The sequence below is a fragment of the Sciurus vulgaris genome (assembly GCF_902686455.1).
Source record: "Sciurus vulgaris genome assembly, chromosome: 10".
Classification (NCBI taxonomy): Eukaryota; Metazoa; Chordata; class Mammalia; order Rodentia; family Sciuridae; genus Sciurus; species Sciurus vulgaris.
Window position 1 is genome coordinate 121183653 of NC_136470.1, and position 18841 is coordinate 121202493.

Here is an 18841-nt window from a genome sequence, read left to right on the forward strand (position 1 = left end):
TTCATACTTTGTTTTTCTGTACTTATTACTATAGAGGAAAATGCTGCTGTTCAACATTCATGGATAGTAGAAATTATAATCATAATTAAACCAATAATAGAGAAGGATTCAATCTTAGTAAGATATCCATGGTTAGGAAAGCCAGCATTGCCATAAGTAGAATTGATAAAGACTCAGAATTGGGCTGGGGACATACTTTGGAACAAGCACTTGTCCAGCATATGTAAGGCCCTCTTTTCCATCCCTGGCACTGTGAAAAACAAAACAAAACAAACAAACAAACTCAGAAACAAGATATAAGTAAGAAGCTCCAGGGTCACCATTATGTTTTAAATTGATATATTATAATTATACATAATAGCAGGATTCATTGTGATATATGCATACAGGCATATAATATAATTAGGTCTGTTTCATTCCCCAGCACATCCTCTTACCTGCTCTTCCTCCCTCCCCTGATCCTGTCTTCTACTCTTCTGGTCTACCTTCTATTTTCACGAGATTCTCCTTTTCCCCATTTTTTTCTAGCTTCCTCGTAGAGGAGGAGAAAACACAACCCTTGACTTTCTGAGTCTGGTTTATTTTACTTAACATAATGTTCTCCAGTTCTATCTATTTTCCTGTAAATGACATAGTTTTTGCTCCTCTCTATGACTGAGTAAAGCTCCATTGTGCTTATATGCTACATTTTCATCCAATCATCTGTTGACGGACACCTAAGCTGGTTCCATAGCTTGGCTATTGCAAATTGCACTGTTTTAAATGTGGGTATGCACATACTGCTATAGTATGCTGACTAGTTCTTTGGGATAAACACCAAGGAGTGGAATAACTGGGTCATATGGGGTTTCATGCCTAGTCTTTTGAGGAAACTCCATATTGATTTCCAGAGTGGTTGTACTACAGTGTCACTATTATTACTTGACATTGTTTTTGAAATTTCCTGGTGATGCAGCAAGATAGAATGCATGTAAGATGGAAACAAACAAAAATATCAGTATTTGCAGAGGATTGCCTCTGAAAGTACAGTGGAATCAAGAGAAATGCTGCTGTATTTTTTAATGAACAAATTAGTTTGATGAAACAGAAATATGTCACAAGTAATGTCATTTTCATATACCAGCAGTCATTAGTTGGGGAAAAATAGCTTGAAAATATGGTCTCATTATTTTTAAAATAATAAAAAACAGAAAAATATTTCTGGAAAATTACTATAGGAGAGATCTGTAAAATGGTTATAATATGAAAGTCTATCATATAATTATATATTCTCTCAAAGTTAACTCACTTTACCATAATTTTCATCAAAATACAATCTAGCTTAATTATTCCTCCTCCTCCTTTTCTTCCTCCTCCTCCTCCTCCTCCTTCTTCTTCCTCTTTTTTTTTTTTTTTTAAAGACACATGTATTCAGTGTCATGATCAGACTATTACATTTAGCAATCAATAGCATGGATGCAAAAAAAAAAAGTCTACATTAAAACCCTTTGTTGGAAAGCTTTACAGAAACTAAAATAACCTGTTATACAATTAGTCACAAATACAGTCCTCGAGTTTTTTTGCCCATACACATGAGTATTGTCTAAACCATGTCTTCTTTGTAGCAGCTAGGCCCTGCCATTACTGTGCTTGGCTGAGTTGACAGATCTGTTGTAACTTGTAGCTTCCCTGTCGCTTCTCTGGCTCTCCTCTCCTGCTAAGCTTTGTTTCCTGGCAGTATTAAAACCTTCTGCCACTGCCATAGCTGCTGCTGCTGCTGGAACCGCCATAGCCACCTTGGTTTCGTGGTTTGGCAAAGTATTGGCCTCCACCACCGGATGGTCCAGAGCTTCTGCCTCCAAAGTTCCCACCCTTTGTGGGTTCAAAATTTGATGACTGATTGTTGTAATTGCCAAAATCATTGTAGCTTCCACCACCTCCAAAATTGCTTCCATCATTACCAAATCCATTGTAGCCATCCCCGCTGCCACCACATCCACCTCCACCACGGCTGCCACCAAAGCCACCACGACCACTGAAGTTTCCTCCATGACCAAAACTGTCATTTCCACCAAAACCGCCTCCGCGAGCACCACCAAAGTTTCCAGTACCGCTTCGACCTCTTTGACTAGATGAAGCACTAGCCATCTCTTGCTTTGACAGGGCTTTCCTCACTTCACAGTTGTGGCCATTCACAGGATGGTATTTCTGAATGACAATCTTTTCCACAGAGTGATGGTTGTCAAAAGTTACGAAAGCAAAGCCCCTCTTCTTTCCGCTGCCTCTGTCCGTCATGATTCCAATAATTTCAATTTTCCCATACTGTTCAAAATAATCTCGTAGATGATGTTCTTCAGTGTCTTCTTTAATGCCACCAACAAAGATCTTTTTCACAGTTAAGTGGGCCTCTGGTTTTTGAGAATCTTCTCTTGAGACCTCTCTCTTTGGTTCCACAACCTTCCATCCACCTTGTGAGGTCTTGTATTCATGGCTGCATCCACTTCCTCCACAGTGGCATAAGTGACAAACACAAAGCTCCTGGAGCGCTTGGTGTTTGGGTCTCTCATTACCACACAGTCCATGAGTGTTCCCCATTGCTCGAAATGGCTTCTCAGACTCCCATGAGTTGTTTCATAGCTCAGCCCTCCGATGACTAGCTTCTGCAGCTGTTCAGGCTCTTTAGGGGACTCTGATTTAGACATGACGGCAGCAGGAACAGAGACTTTAAGATGCTTTCTTTCTTTTTTTTTTTTTCCCCTGGTGGTGCTGGGGATGGAACCCAGGGCCTCACACATGTTAGGGAAGCCCTCCACCACTGAGCCACACCCTCATCCCCAAATACAGTCTTTTCAAAGCAATCACTAAAATGATGATAAATTCTTAAAGAAGAGCATGTGGATGAGATTACAACCTGTCTTGAGAAAGAAAAGTGACAGGGAAATGGCTGAACCCTTCCTAAAAGGATTCCACATCCAAATAAAAACATTATAAAGAACAGATAACTGGCAGATATCTTGAAGACCTGGAAGAGAACAAAACTGACATATTCCCAACTTTCTGTATATCCATCCACCTATCTAATCATCTACATGATAAAATAAAGATGCAAAGTATGAGAAAAATTCAACATTAGGACACCAGGGTTCTAGACTCAATAAGTTTAAGCAAGAACTCATGTAGACTTAGCTGGTTATGAATGATAAGGCGAACTCTTCAAACAAATGACTGAGAAAGGATTCTTTAGTTGGACAACTGGGTAGCCACTTAGAAAAAAAAACCAAGTGAGAGTCTTAATCCATTCACCAGAATGAACCAGCTTCATTCAACTTGTCTAAAAGAAACAGACAAGACTAGATAAATCACGAAAGCAGACAAGTTTGAAAATAAAAATTTTGAAGCTTTGAAAATATTTTCAAAAGCCTTAAGCATGCAAAAAATAATCGCATGAGCACATCAGCACATCAGTACAGCATACTGTACTGTAAAAACTATACAAAGATATCATTTAAATTTACAAGAACACTTAAGAATAATAAGCAATAAAAAACCACTCACAGAAAAGAAATTATAATAAACAATATAAATCAAAGAAATATAAATATATATTTAAATATGAATATAATCAAAGAAATGTAAATAAAACCATTCTTATAGTAATAGTTTATACCTAGTAATGTAATAACATTTCTTAAATGATAATATCTTTCACTGATAGGTTTGCAGTGAAATTGGTATGCATTATAATTGGCATTATAAGTCATAAATTTATGTTGGTATTATAAATTATTTTTTCATTTCTGGAAAACAATTTGGAAATATTTAGTATGAATCATAAAGATGCGCACAAGTTTTTAAATCATGTACATGTACATATTTATATGTGCATGTACATGATTGCATGCCTAGAAATTACAGTGAAATTGAGAGAAATGCTTGATTATTTATTAATAAATAAATTTGATAAAAAAATATATATCATAAAGACTGCTATTCTCATATACCAACAATCATCAGTTGGGGAAAATTAGCCTGAAATTGTGATCTCATTACATTTAAAATAATAAACAGAAAAATATTTCTGGAAAAATATTACCCCAGAGATCTGCAGCATTGTTACAATATAAAAGTCTGTGATATGTGAACAGAGAGAGATAGATAGAGATGAATTCATGATAGGAATTTGCCCTTCTGTCATTGTGAGACTTGGTGAAGCATTCTCTGTAAGAATATTGTTATCTTTTTGCATCTGACATTGGAACTTGAAGAGGAAATACTCAAGAAAGAAAAATGTAGGTAAAGTGAGAAAAAGCCAGAACAACCTGGAATCCAGAGTCATGAGCCAGAGCCCACCAGGATAGACTAAAACCTGTGTCAATTTTTGTTGCTTCAGATCTTGGCATTCACAAGGCTCAGTTACCTCCTTGTTCTTTTACCTTTTATACTAAATACATTCTTTCTTAGATGAATTGGCTTCTAATACATGCCATCTAATAGTCTCCTAACTCTAAACATGCACAAATACACAAATGTGTGCACATATATGTGTCTATATCTATATATTAATACATATTATATTTGTAAGGAAAAAAATGGGATTGGAAAAAGAGGGGAAGTATGTAGAAACAATGCAGTCATCCTCCAGATCCACAGGTTCTGCATTTGTGGATTTAAGCAACTGCAGATCAAAAATATTTTTTAAAATTGCAGCTTTACTGAACAAATGCAAATGTCAGACTGTTGATGAGGGCTAAGGAGATAAAGGGACATCCAGCAAACACAGGTAGTAACTTGGAGAATGCAGTCAGGGACCACATCTATGAGAAGGTGGCGTTTGAGTATAGACAGGAGGGAGGTGAAGGAGTCTGAGCCATGTGAGGATCTACAGAACAAGTGTCCTTGGCAGACGGGGAGGAAAGTCTTCCTTAGAGGTGACGGGTGTCATTCAAGGTCTGCTCTCTTCCCTTTCAGGCACAGGAAGCAGATGCTGTGACGATTGATGGAGGTTTGGTGTTTGAGGCAGGCCTGGCCCCCTACAACCTGAAGCCCATCGTGGTGGAATTCTATGGGTCAAAAGACGGTGTGTTCTTCCTGGGGACCCAGGTCTGGTGGGACACTGCAGCCATCAGGGGAGGCAGGAACTTTGTCATGTATTAGCAACAGGGAACAAAGTTACTGCAACTCTTGAAGGAAGCTGTCACTGAAACCGACCCACAAGGCCTGGTGGATGGTTAGCCCTGGCAACTGCAAACTTCTGCATCCTAACAGAAATGCAGTTGGTGCTGTAGGCTGTGAGGTATCCATAGCCTGAGGGGGTTGCTGTCCAGAGTCTATCACCCACCAGTGGGGCTACACCAATAGGAAGCCATCTTTGGTGAAGTGTGAGGATCTGGCTGCTTCTGCCCTATGCTGTCCTCTACCTGTGAAACACAACACATGAGGTGCCAGGGGAGTCCAGGAATAGGCTTTGCCTCTTTCTCATACCTGTCCCTTGGTGCCATTAGTGTGTATGAGCACAGACCACCTCAATTTGACTCTGAATTGCAGGGAACTGGTATATTCCTAGGGATGACACCGCATGCTTCCTTTCTTGCCTTTACCTTTGTGATGGAGCTGTAGGCAGAGAAACAGAGAAGGAAGAAAAGCCCTTGCAGAGAAGCTGTGACATCATCGTGATTGGGAGCTGAAGCTCATTCTGAGAACAGAACACCTGTAGGCTCTGCAGTAACTGGGGCCTTCAAGGTTCCTGTCTCCACAGCCTAGAGGCACTGGCAGGAAAAGAACTACAGAGGCTCCTTCACTTACGATGGGTTTATGTCCTGACATACCCAGTGTTAAATCAAGAACACTGGAAGACAGAAATGCATTCAATACACCCAATCCACCCAACATCATAGCCTACAACACAGTACACTGTACACCCAGGTCTGGTGGGACACTGCAGCCATCGGGGGAGGCAGGAACTTTGTCAGTGTAATAGCAACAGGGAACAAAGTTACACTGTAAGTACACTGTAGAGTATCGGTTGTTTCTTGCCCGGATGGCTGATTGGGAGCTGTGGCCCACGGCTGCTGCCCAGCATCCAGAGAGAGGATCACAGGGCACATCATTAGTCTGCAAAAAGATTAAGTTCAAATTTCAAAGAGTAGTTTCTACTAAGCATGTCTCTTTGCACCATTGTAAAGTTAAAAAAAAAATTAGAAGTCTAATATAATAATACTCTACTATAGTATACTATACTATAGTATAATAATACTATAATAAAAAATAGAAATCTTTTAATCACGCCAGGGAGCACTTGCAGTGTTTATTGCTTTGAGAAGGTTCAGTTTTCTCTTTCTTGTCAGTTAAGGGTTTTCTGTTTGGTTTTTCATTTCCTTTTCTCCCTGCTTACCAGGGGATGGTGCAAGTCCTAGGATCCTTCAAAGTTCTGCACTGCATACACTCTGGAAGATTCGTAGTGATGATGTGGCATCTTCCTTTGGCTCTTCTTTCTGCTCCTTTGCAGATCCACAAACCTACTATTATGCTGTTGCCCTGGTGAAAAAGGGCACCAACTTCCAGCTGAACCAGCTCCAAGGCAAGAAGTCCTGCCACACAGGAAGGGGCTGGTCCGCAGGGTGGAACATCCCCGTCAGCAAGCTGCTTCCTTCTGGCTCTCTTGAAACAGGTAAGCCAGCTAGGGCTGGTGCCTGCAGGTGGGACTCCGTACCATTTGCCCAAATGAGTCATGCCAGTCACTGTCAAGTGTGTGTGTTTCATGGTCTCCATGGGAGCTGGCAGCTAAGTCTTTTCTCAGCAAAGGTGCTCTTGTCTTTCTGAGCTCCTGTCAGTTCTGCCTTCCTGGGAATCCTCACAGCTTGGCAGAAAAGCCACCTCCCCACCTCCCCACCTCCGCCAGCTTCCCAGGAAGGTTTGCTGGGGATTTCAGCCACACCACTAGCACTCAGCTCCTACCTCAGGGGAGGGCTTGAGGCACAGGTAAGGAGGACAGCTGGATTGGCACCAGGCTTCTTGTTCAGTTATGAGGAGCTCAGGTGAGTGCAGGACACCTTTCAGTCCTTAAAGATGATGGCTGAATCCTGAACTCTGCAAAAGTGTGCCTTTTTGACACACTTTCTTCCAAACTCTACAGTGAGTGTCACTGTGACTGTGACAGGGACAAGTGGCTGCAGGGATCTGATGAAGTGTTGCAGCCTGGACCACAGCTCTGGTCATGTTTTGCCTGCCCTTTGGCAAGGTGTCAGATGCCTCAGGGACAGTTGCTAGTGGACATCTACCTGGCAGTTAGGTAGTGGCCATTAGCATGCCCCCCCACCCCTCACCTGCAAGATGGCCCAACTCTTCAGGAAGAGGGATCCCCAAGAACCACCACGGCTGCTGCATATAGAAGGGATGGTGGGACTTCTCATGTCTTGAGGTGAGGAAGGGAGGATGGGGACTCAATGACCTGCAAGGGTCCTGCCTGGACGCTTGGAGCCTCCATGGTGGTGAGTTACCAGAGGCAAGTGGCACTGGGCTTTATCTTGGTGTAGTGAAGGTCACCAGCTCTTACACTTGCCGGGGACAATCTAGGGAAACATGTTCATAAGCTTGAGTACTGAGCCTGCACATGAGTGTGATGCCTAAGGTGACAGACCCTGGGCCATCCACTCACCCCGGTGCGGGCGTTGTCAGCCGCCGCTGGCAGGACTGCTCCTGGCGAGCCTATGCACACCTGCTTCCTCAGGACAGTCCTGGCAAGTGCAGTCAGACTCACAGGCTCTCAGATAGGGACAGCCTGGAGGCCCCTGTCACTCACGTCCTGTGGCCCCTGTCTCTGTGTTTGGCAGCCGCCGCCAGGTTCTTCTCCAGCAGCTGTGTCCCCTGTGCAGATGGGAAGTTGTTCCCTAGCCTGTGTCAACTGTGTGTGGGAAAAGGGACGGACAAGTGTGCCTGCTCCTCTCATGAGCCATACTTTGGGTACTCGGGCGCCTTCAAGTAAGTGACATCCCCTTTCTCCCCCCACCCCCGACTCTGAGGTTGGGGGACAAAGGCACTGAGTGTGGGTGGAGCTTGTTCCAGGGATCTAGAGCACCGGTGTGTCAGTCAGGGTCCTGAGTGCCTCTCATGGCCTATGCTGGCTCCTAACCCTCTTCTGCATGGGAGTCAAAGTCTGGGGCCTGCCCATAGTTACCTCCTGGACCAGGGCCAAAGGCCAGGGCTTCCCAGTTCCCATCCAGGTGCTCAGCACCTCCCTGTGCTGGGGCCTGTACCTGCCTCTCCCCACCTTCCTCAGCCCCTGCAGAGACTACTCCCTAATCTATGCTACTGCTCAAAACTGGGGGAAACTGGCTAGAGTTCAAGGCGATCCAATGTCTTTATGTTTCATGTGAAAAGCTCTAAGATTTTATTTAAAAACAGAAAAACCAAATGAACACCCTGTTGGCTTTCAGCCGCTTTCTAAGAGGAAGGCAAGTGTCCTTTCTTCACACCTTCCCTCCCCCAGCAGCCTGGGATGTTCATTTCTAGGCTCCTGCCTGCTTCAGATCAGGGTTTGGCTGTGGAGTTCAAAGACCCCTCAGAAGAGGCCATCACCTCTGTGAGGACAAACCAATGCCTGGAAATTGTGGGTATCGGTCACCCGGGAGCGGGGAAACCATGGTCCTCACGGGCCCCGTGAGTCTGATCTGGGCAGAGCTTTAGAGGGACTACGCGAGAGGTGGCAAGGCCATGCCCAGGGGCAGAGCTTGACGGTGGCTTTCCTGTTTCCCAGGTGTCTGGAGGACGGTGCGGGGGATGTGGCCTTTGTGAGGCACACGACAGTGTTTGGTAAGTGCTGGAGGAAGGACATGTGGCCTGGCCTAGCCAGGGGCCTGGCTCTTTCATCTAGAGTGGGTGATGTGGAGCTGTTTAATGCCACAAGAGAGATTTTGCTTAAGCATTTCTGTTGTTTGTCCTTTGTTTCGTGACCAATTGTTCTCAACTCACCTCCTGCTGAACATCTCCCGGAGTCAGGGACCCCACCTATCTCTCCTCACCCCCCACACAGCCACCTGCAGGCACCTCTCCAGAAATCTAGTGAACAAGTTCTCTGAACCTTTAAACAGAACTTACCAACTAGTAAATCAAAACAAGTTCCCCCCAGAACTTGTTTGAGCTCCCCAGAGAGTGGGCTCAAACCCAGGGCCTTGAGCATGCTGGACAGGGGCTCCACTGCCCAGTGGCACCCCAGCCCCAAAGCAATTTTTAATAATCAATTATCTTAGTCTTTGAAATGTCGGTTACAAATTTCATTACATTCTCCTTAACATTTCATTGTAAATGTCTCTAGAATGCTTCAAACACCTAAAGGAAACATGAATTATTATGAATGTTTCAGAACCTGTTAGCACATCTACCATTAACTCTGTTACAAAGCATTATTACTGTGGACAAAAACATGTTTCTTTTTATATTTGTGCTTTGTGTGTGTGTGGCGCTGAGTCTTGGGCATGGGTGAGTGTTGTACTCCTGAACCTTAACCCTGACTCGGTCCACATTTCTAGCATTTTGGATAACTTATTAGCAACAAACAAACAAAATAGCATCTTAGAGAAGCTGAGCTTACAGTTTCTGGTCTTATAGCCAATCAAGTATCTATCAGACACAGAGTACACTGTTCCACATGAAATGTTTAAAACCCAAATTTGCTAAGCCCATTTTTGAAACAAATATCTGCCACGTTCAGGAGGATTTTTTTAAAAATATTTTTTAATTGTAAATGGACACAATATTTTTTATGTGCTTATTTTTATGGTACTCAACTGCCTCACGCATGTGAGATAAGCACTCTACCACTGAGCTACAGTCCCAGCCTGAGAATTTCAAGTCCTCACATTTTCGTTGGCCTTCGTTCTGTAGGACCGCATATCTTTTCCTGACATGATGACTGAAGTATCCTTTGTTCTCTTATTCAGCCATTCACAGTTCACTGCCTCATTATGACACTTAGGCCTCACTTGTCAGCATTTTGGCAACTGATGCATGTCCTGTGATCAACTATTTAAATTAGTGGGGTCACCTCTGGGTCTCACATCCCAGGATCAAATTGTTCCAAATAATTATCATTATATTCTTTGGTTGCTCATGTTATCACAGTTACACCAGTAACTGTGAGGGCAGCAGTGTCTAGCCGTCACCCTGAAGAATTTGAAAACACACTCACACTATGGAAACCGCAGGCTGTCCCGGACCATCCTGATTTACCTGTGTCTGCCGTCGTGTAAGATCTCTTTTGCTTTCATTTTTTCCCTGAGGTTATGTGGCTTGAACCCAGGGGTGCTCTACCACTGAGCCACATCCCCATCCCTTTTTATTTTTTATTTTTTTCATGCTGTATTGTTTTGTTTATTTATTTTGTCACAAAAGCCTCATCATTTCAGTTTACTTTCTTAGTTTTTTTTTTTTTTTTTTTTTTTGAGGGCACTTTTTCAAACAGATGACTATTCTTGAGCCCCTGGTATCTCTGAATATCCTTTTACATTTACAAACTTGTTTTTAGCACTAAAACATGGTGAGATGGAGGCAGTGGATTCTTCTTATCTATAGACAGAGACTTTAACGGCTAGCAATGAAATATTCAGTACAATATTGAAAATTCAGCATCTAATCAGCCCTTTCTACTGGACTGGCATTTTAATTTCAAAATCAAAGTATCTTTCTCAGCTCTGGTCATTTGTTGAGAGTGCTGAGTACTTTCTAAGCTCAGAGGGGCACTGATTAACGTCCCCTGGGGAGGAGTTGGCATCTCTTTAGTGGGAGGTTGGACAGCTTTCTCTGGTGGTGACATCCTTTTGGCTGGCACTTTGCCTTGTACCCAACCATTATTTCCAGGGCATGCCTTCTTGAGAGCAGAATAGCTCTTCCCAGGAGAACCAGTCATTCTGATGGGTTACTAAGGTGTGCTTCCATGGCTGTGGTATTCTGACAAACCACAAAGGTTTGCTTTTAAACTCCGAGTCTGTGGTCATCTCTTCTACCACAACTTGGAAATGACTAGATAGGGTCTAGATCAACTCACACCCATGTATGATGGAGGTGAACTTTAACAGTGCTTCTCAAGCTTCCTGTGTTTGAGTCACCTAGGGATTGTGTTAAAATGCAGGTGCTGATTTTGGGTCTGGTAAGGCCCAGGATTCTGCATTTCTAGTGAGCTCCCAGGTGGTGCCGATGCTGCTGGTCTAAGGACCACACTTGAAGCCCCAAGGGCCTGTAGAATGAGGATCAAGCACATCCAGGGTAAGACCACTCCAGGTCTTAGTTTTGCACCTTTCCCCTTCTCCTTTGCCACCTGGGGATGATGAAGATGTTGAAGCTAAACTCTACCTCGACCCTCTGAAGCATCAAAGGTGGTCATTTTAGGTAGCGATCCTAAACAGCTTGTCTGTCTGTTTGATCTCTCTTACTGTCCCCACTCTGTCTTTCTTCTTCTGTCCCTTCCCAAGGTGTGAGTAATATCAGTGCTCTTCAAGTCAAGTGCTGAGGCACACGCCTATAATCCTAGCAACTAGGGAGACTGAGGCAGAAGGATCTCAAGTTCAAGGCCCGCCTCAGCAACTTAGCAAGACTGTCTCAAAAAATAAAAAGTGCTGGGGTGTTTCTCAGTGGTAAAGTGCCCCAGGTTCTAACCCTGTTTTAAAAAAAAAAAAAAAAAGAAATCAGTGCTCTTCAATTTATAGGTTGGAAAGGGAGCTTACCCACTTCTTAGTTCATTTTGAACCATGTGGTCCCCATTCCTTATAACCTGAGATTGATATAGAGGGTTGACTCCAAAATGTTATTTTCCCATGATATGTTCTGAGACCATGGCATCTTGAAACACCTGAGGATAGATCTGGACAACGTCCATGGGCTGGATGGAGCTATGATGTCTGTGGGAAGGTGAGGTTACAAGACCCTTAAAGTACTTGGAAGGACTGGGGGTGTTGGTGACACTTAGGAGGAGGAAATGACCTGTCCATCTCCAGGAGTGTGAGGAGGATGGCTCTTCTCACTGTAATCCAGCAAACTTCAAGGAAGCCATCTGTGGGCAGGCCAGGGAACCTGGCTGGGCCGACATGTTGAAGATATGGACCTACTTTTTCTTCTATAAGATGAAGGATCTCTGGTCTGATTTCAAGGTCCTTGATCCATTGTGAGTAGAGTTTTGTGCAGGGTGAGAGATAGGGGTTTAATTTCATTCTGTTGCATATGGATTTCCAGTTTTCCCAGCACCATTTGTTGAACAGGCTATCTTTTCTCCTTTGCATATTTTTGGCACCTTTGTATAGTATGAGAAAATTGTATTTATTTGGGTTTGTGTCCATGTCCTCTATTCTGTACCATTGATCTACCTTTCTATTTTGGTACCAATACCATGCCATTTTTGTTACTATTGCTTTGTAGTAGAGTTGAAGATCTGGTATTGTGATACCCCCTGCTTCACTCTTCCTGTTAAGGATTGCTTTAGCTCTTCTGGGTTTCTTATTCTTCCAGATGAATTTCATGATTGCTTGTTCTATTTCTGTAAGGTACGTCATTGGGATTTTAATTGGAATTGCATTGAATTTGTGTAGCACTTTTGGTAGTATGGCCATTTTGACAATATTAATTCTGCCTATCCAAGAACATGGGAGATCTTTCCATCTTCTAAGGTTTTCTTTAATTTCTTTCTTTAGTGTTCTGTAGTTCTCATTGTAGAGGACTTTCACCTCTTTTGTTAGATTGATTCCCAAGTATTTTATTTTTTTTTTTTGAGGCTATTGTGAATGGGGTAGTTTTCCTAACTTCTCTTTCTGAAGTTTCATCACTTATGTATAAAAATGCATTGGATTTATGAGTATCAATCTTATAACCTGCTACTTTGCTGAATTCACTTATGAGTTCTAAAAGTTTTCTGGTGGAATTTCCCGGTTCCTCTAAATATATAATCATGTCATCAGCAAATAGATATAGTTTGAGTTCTTCTTTTCCTATTCGTATCCCTTTAATTTCTTTGGTCTGTCTAATTGCTCTGGCTAGAGTTTCAAGTATGATGTTGAATAGAAGTGGTGAAAGAGGGCATCCCTAACTTGTTCCAGTTTTTAGTGGGAATGCTTTCAGTTTTTCACCATTTAGAATGATATTGGCTATGGGCTTAGCATAGATGGCCTTTACAATGTTAAGGAATGTTCCCACTATCCCTATTTTTTCTAGTGTTTTGAGCATAAAGGGATGCTGTATTTATCAAATGCTTTTTCTGCATCTATTGAAATAATCATGTGATTCTTAATTTTAAGTCTGTTCATATGATGAATTACGTTTATTGACTTCTGAATGTTGAACAAACCTTGCATCCCTGGGATAAAACCCACTTGATTGTGGTGCACTATCTTTTTAATATATTTTTGTTTGTGATTTGCTAAAATTTTGTTGAGAATTTTTGCATCAATATTCATTAAGGATATTGGTCTGAAATTTTCTTTCCTCGATTGTCTCTGTGTGGTTTAGGTATCAGGGTGATATTGGCTTCATAGAATGAGTTTGGAGGGTTCCCTCCTCTTCTATTTCATGGAATACTTTGAGGAGTATTGGAATGAGCTCTTCTTTAAAGGTTTTGTAGAACTCGGCTGAGAACCCATCTGGTCCTGGACTTTTCTTTGTTGGTAGGCTTTTGATGACTTCTTCTATTTCATTACTTGAAATTGATCTATTTAAGTTGCGTATGTCCTCCTGGTTCAGTTTAGGTAATTCATATGTCTCTAGAAACCTGTTGATGTCTTCGAGATTTTCTGATTTGTTGAAGTATAGATTTTCAAAAATAGCTTCTAATTATGTTTTGTATTTCACTTGTGTCTGTTGTGATTCATTCTGAATTTTAGTAATTTGAGTTTTCTCTCTTCTTCTCTTTGTTAGTATGGCTAAGCGTTTATCAATTTTATTTTTTCAAAGAACCAACTATTTATTTTGTTAATTTTTTCTATTGTTTCTTTTGTTTCAATTTCACTGATTTCAGCTCTGATTTAAACTATTTCCTGTCTTCTACTACTTTTGGTGTTGATCTGTTCTTCTTTTTCTAGGGCTTTAAGCTATAGTGTTAGGTCATTTATTTGTTGATTATTACTTCTTTTATTAAATACGCTCCATGAAATAAATCTTCCTCTAAGTACTGCTTTCATAGTGTCCCAGAGATTTTGATATGATGTGTCTTTGTTCTTGTTTACTTCTAAGAATTTTTTAATTTCCCTCTTGATGTCTTCTGTTATCCATTCATCATATAATAGCGATTATTTAATCTCCAGGTGTTGGAGTAGTTTCTGTTTTTTATTCTGTCATTTATTTCTAATTTCAATCCATTATGATCTGATAGAATACAAGGTAGTATCTCTATCTTCTTGTATTTGCTAACATTAGCTTTATGGCATAAAATACGGTCTATTTTAGAGAAGGATCCATGTGCTGCTGAGAAGAAGGTATATTCGCTCTTTGTTAGATGGTATATTCTATATATGTCCATTAAGTCTAAATTATTGATTGTGTTATTTTTTTTAAGTATTTTTTATTTATTTATTTATTTATTTATTTTATTGTAAACAAATGGGATACATGTTGTTTCTCTGTTTGTACATGGTGTAAAGGCATACCATTTGTGTAATCATAAATTTACATAGAGTAATGTTGTTTGATTCATTCTGTTATTTTTTCCCTTCCCCCCACCCCTCCCACCCCTCTTTACCCTCTATACAGTAGTTCCTTCCTCCATACTTGCCCCCCTCCCTAACCCTAACTCTAACCCTAACACTAACCTTTCCCTCCCCCCCAATATGTGTCATCCTCCACTTATTAGTGATATCATTCGTCCTTTGACTTTTTGAGATTGGCTTATCTCACTTAGCATGATATTCTCCAATTTCATCCATTTGCCTGCAAATGCCATAATTTTATCATTCTTTATGGCTGAGTAATATTCCATTGTATATATATACCACAGTTTCTTTATCCACTCATCAATTGAAGGGCATCTAGGTTGGTTCCACAGTCTGGCTATTGTGAATTGAGCAGCTATGAACATTGATGTGGCTGTATCTCTGTAGTATGCTGATTTTAAGTCCTTTGGGTATAGGCCAAGGAGTGGGATAGCTGGGTCAAATGGAGGGTCCATTCCAAGTTTTCTAAGGAATCTCCACACTGCTTTCCAGAGTGGCTGCACTAATTTGCAGCCCCACCAGCAGTGTATGAGTGTACCTTTCTCCCCACATCCTCGCCAACACCTGTTGTTGCTCGTATTCTTGATAATCGCCATTCTAATTGGGGTGAGATGGAATCTTAGGGTGGTTTTGATTTGCATTTCTCTTATTACTAGAGATGTTGAGCATTTTTCCATATGTTTGTTGATTGCTTGTAGATCTTCTTCTGTGAAGTGTCTATTCATTTCCTTAGCCCATTTGTTGACTGGATTATTTGAATTCTTGGAGTAGAGTTTTTTGAGTTCTTTATAGATTCTGGAGATTAGTGCTCTATCTGAAGTATGATTGGCAAAGATATTCTCCCACTCTGTAGGCTCTTTCTTCGCATTGCTGATAGTTTCCTTTGCTGAGAGAAAGCTTTTTAGTTTGAATCTATCCCAGTGGTTGATTCTAGCTTTTATTTCTTGTGCTATGGGAGTCCTGTTAAGGAAGTCTGGTCCTAGACCAACAAGGTGAAGATTTGGACCTACTTTTTCTTCTATAATCTGCAGGGTCTCTGGTCTGATTCCAAGGTCCTTAATCCATTTTGAGTTTAGTTTCGTGCATGGTGAGAGATATGGGTTTAGTTTCATTCTGTTGCATATGGATTTCCAATTCTCCCAGCACCATTTGTTGAAGAGGCTATCTTTTCTCCATTGCATATTTTTGGCACCTTTGTCTAGTATGAGAAAATTGTATTTATTTGGGTTTGTGTCCATGTCCTCTATTCTGTACCATTGATCTACCTTTCTATTTTGGTACCAATACCATGCCGTTTTTGTTACTATTGCTTTGTAATAGAGTTGAAGATCTGGTATTGCAATACCCCCTGTTTCACTCTTCCTGCTAAGGATTGCTTTAGCTATTCTGGGTTTCTTATTCTTCCAGATGAATTTCATAATTGCTTGCTCTATTTCTGTAAGGTACGTCATTGGGATTTTAATTGGAATTGCATTGAATTTGTATAGCACTTTAGGTAGTATGGCCATTTTGACAATATTAATTCTTCCTATCCAAGAACATGGAAGATCTTTCCATCTTCTAAGGTGTTCTTTAATTTCTTTCTTTAGTGTTGTATAGTTCTCATTGTAGAGGTCTTTCACCTCTTTTGTGAGATTGATTCCCAAGTATTTTATTTTTTTCGAGGCTATTGTGAATGGGGTAGTTTTCCTAATTTCTCTTTCTGAAGATTCATCACTTATGTATAAAAATGCGTTGGATTTATGGGCATTGATCTTGTAACCTGCTACTTTACTGAAATCACTTATGAGTTCTAAGAGTTTTCTGGTGGAATTTCCAGGTTCCTCTAAATATATAATCATGTCATCAGCGAACAGGGATAGTTTGAGTTCTTCTTTTCCAATTCGTATCCCTTTAATTTCTTTGGTTTGTCTAATTGCTCTGGCCAGAGTCTCAAGAACGATGTTGAATAGAAGTGGTGAGAGAGGGCATCCCTGCCTTGTTCCAGTTTTTAGGGGGAATGCTTTCAGTTTTTCACCATTTAGAATGATATTAGCCATGGGCTTAGCATAAATGACCTTTACAATGTTAAGGAATGTTCCCACTATCCCTATTTTTTCTAGTGTTTTGAGCATGAAGGGGTGTTGTATTTTATCAAATGCTTTTTCTGCATCTATTGAAATAATCATGTGATTCTTGACTTTAAGTCTATTAATATGGTGAATTACGTTTATTGATTTCCTGATGTTGAACCAACCTTGCATCCCTGGGATGAAACCCACTTGATCATGGTGCACTATCTTTTTAATATGTTTTTGTATGCGATTTGCTAAAATTTTGTTGAGAATTTTTGCGTCGATGTTCATTAAGGATATTGGTCTGAAATTTTCTTTCCTTGATGAGTCTCTGTCTGGTTTAGGTATCAGTGTGATATTGGCTTCATAGAATGAGTTTGGGAGGGTTCCCTCCTCTTCTATTTTATGGAATACTTTGAGAAGTATTGGAATGAGCTCTTCTTTAAAGGTTTTGTAGAACTCGGCTGAGAACCCATCTGGTCCCGGACTTTTCTTTGTTGGTAGGCTTTTGATGACTTCTTCTATTTCAGTACTTGAAATTGGTCTATTTAAATTGTGTATGTCCTCCTCGTTCAGTTTAGGCAATTCATATGTCTCTAGAAACCTGTTGATGTCTTCGAAATTTTCTATTTTGTTGGAGTATAGATTTTCAAAATAGCTTCTAATTATGTTTTGTATTTCAATCCTGTCTGTTGTGATATTTCCTTGTTCATTCCGAATTTTAGTGATTTGGGTTTTCTCTCGTCTTCTCTTTGTTAGTGTGGCTAAAGGTTTATCAATTATGTTTATTTTTTTCAAAGAACCAACTATTTATTTTGTCAATTTTTTGTATTGTTTCTTTTGTTTCAATTTCATTGATTTCAGCTCTGAGTTTAACTATTTCCTGTCTTCTACTACTTTTGGTGCTGTTCTGTTCTTCTTTTTCTAGGGCTTTGAGCTGTAGTGTTAGGTTGTTTATTTGTTGAGTTTTACTTCTTTTATTAAATGCGCTCCATGAAATAAATTTCCCTCTAAGTACTGCTTTCATAGTGTCCCAGAGATTTTGATATGATGTTTCTTTGTTCTCATTTACCTCTAAGAATTTTTAATTTCCTTCCTAATATCTTCTGTTATCCATTCATCATATAATAGCATATTGTTTAATCTCCAGATGTTGGAATAGTTTCTGTGTTTTACTCTTTCATTTATTTCTAACTTCAATCCATTATGATCTGATAGAATACATGCTAGTGTCTCTATCTTCTTGTATTTGCTAACATTAGCTTTGTGGCATAATATATGGTCTATTTTAGAGAAGGATCCATGTGCTGCTGAGAAGAAAGTGTATTCGCTCTTGGTTGGATGGTATATTCTATAAATGTCCGTTAAGTCTAAATTATTGATTGTGTTATTGAGATCTATGGTTTCTTTGTTCAATTTTTGTCTGGAAGATCTGTCCAGTGGTGAGAGAGGCGTGTTAAAATCACCTAGTATTATTGTGTTGTGGTCTATTTGGTTTCTGAAATTGAGAAGGATTTGTTTGACATACATAGATGAGCCACTGTTTGGGGCATAGATGTTTATGATTGTTATATCTTGCTGATTTATGCTTCCCTTAAGCAGTATGAAATGACCGTCTTTATCCCTTCTGACTAACTTTGGCTTGAAGTCCACATTATCGGAAATGAGGATGGATACTCCAGCTTTTTTGCTGAGTCCATGTGCATGGTATGTTTTTCCCCATCCTTTCACCTTTAGTCTATGGGTATCTTTTTCTATGAGGTGAGTCTCTTGCAGGCAACATATTGTTGGATCTTTCTTTTTAATCCAGTCTGCCAGTCTATGTCTTTTGATTGATGAATTCAGGCCATTAACGTTCAGGGTTATTATAGAGAAATGATTTGGTTTCCCGGTCATTTGGTTCATTTTTAAAATTTTGTTTATTTATTTGTTTGACACAACTTGTTTCCTCCTTTATTTGACAATTCCTTTAGGATAATTCCTCCCTTTGCTGATTTGCTTCTTTGTTTTTCATCTCTTCCTCATGGAATATTTTGTTGAGAATGTTCTGTAATGCTGGCTTTCTTTTTGTAAATTCTTTTAGCTTTTGTTTATCATGGAAGGATTTTATTTCATCGTCAAATTTGA

General features: G+C 40.4%; 1 protein-coding gene and 1 pseudogene across 3 annotated transcripts in view; one reads left to right on the forward strand and one right to left on the reverse strand.

The window, feature by feature from the left end:
- Nucleotides 1-18841, forward strand: part of LOC306670964 (inhibitor of carbonic anhydrase-like) — a 57919-nt gene that overhangs the window by 8983 nt on the left and 30095 nt on the right. For both annotated transcript variants that reach the window (XM_079156041.1, XM_079156042.1), the window contains exons 3-6: nucleotides 4948-5056; nucleotides 6485-6646; nucleotides 7809-7956; nucleotides 8732-8787. In XM_079156041.1, the coding sequence (XP_079012167.1) occupies nucleotides 4948-5056; nucleotides 6485-6646; nucleotides 7809-7956; nucleotides 8732-8787 (475 nt within the window). The remainder of the gene's footprint in view (nucleotides 1-4947; nucleotides 5057-6484; nucleotides 6647-7808; nucleotides 7957-8731; nucleotides 8788-18841) is intronic.
- Nucleotides 2-3557, reverse strand: LOC306670967 (heterogeneous nuclear ribonucleoprotein A1-like; annotated as a pseudogene). The gene has a single exon. The product of its transcript is annotated as a heterogeneous nuclear ribonucleoprotein A1-like (transcript).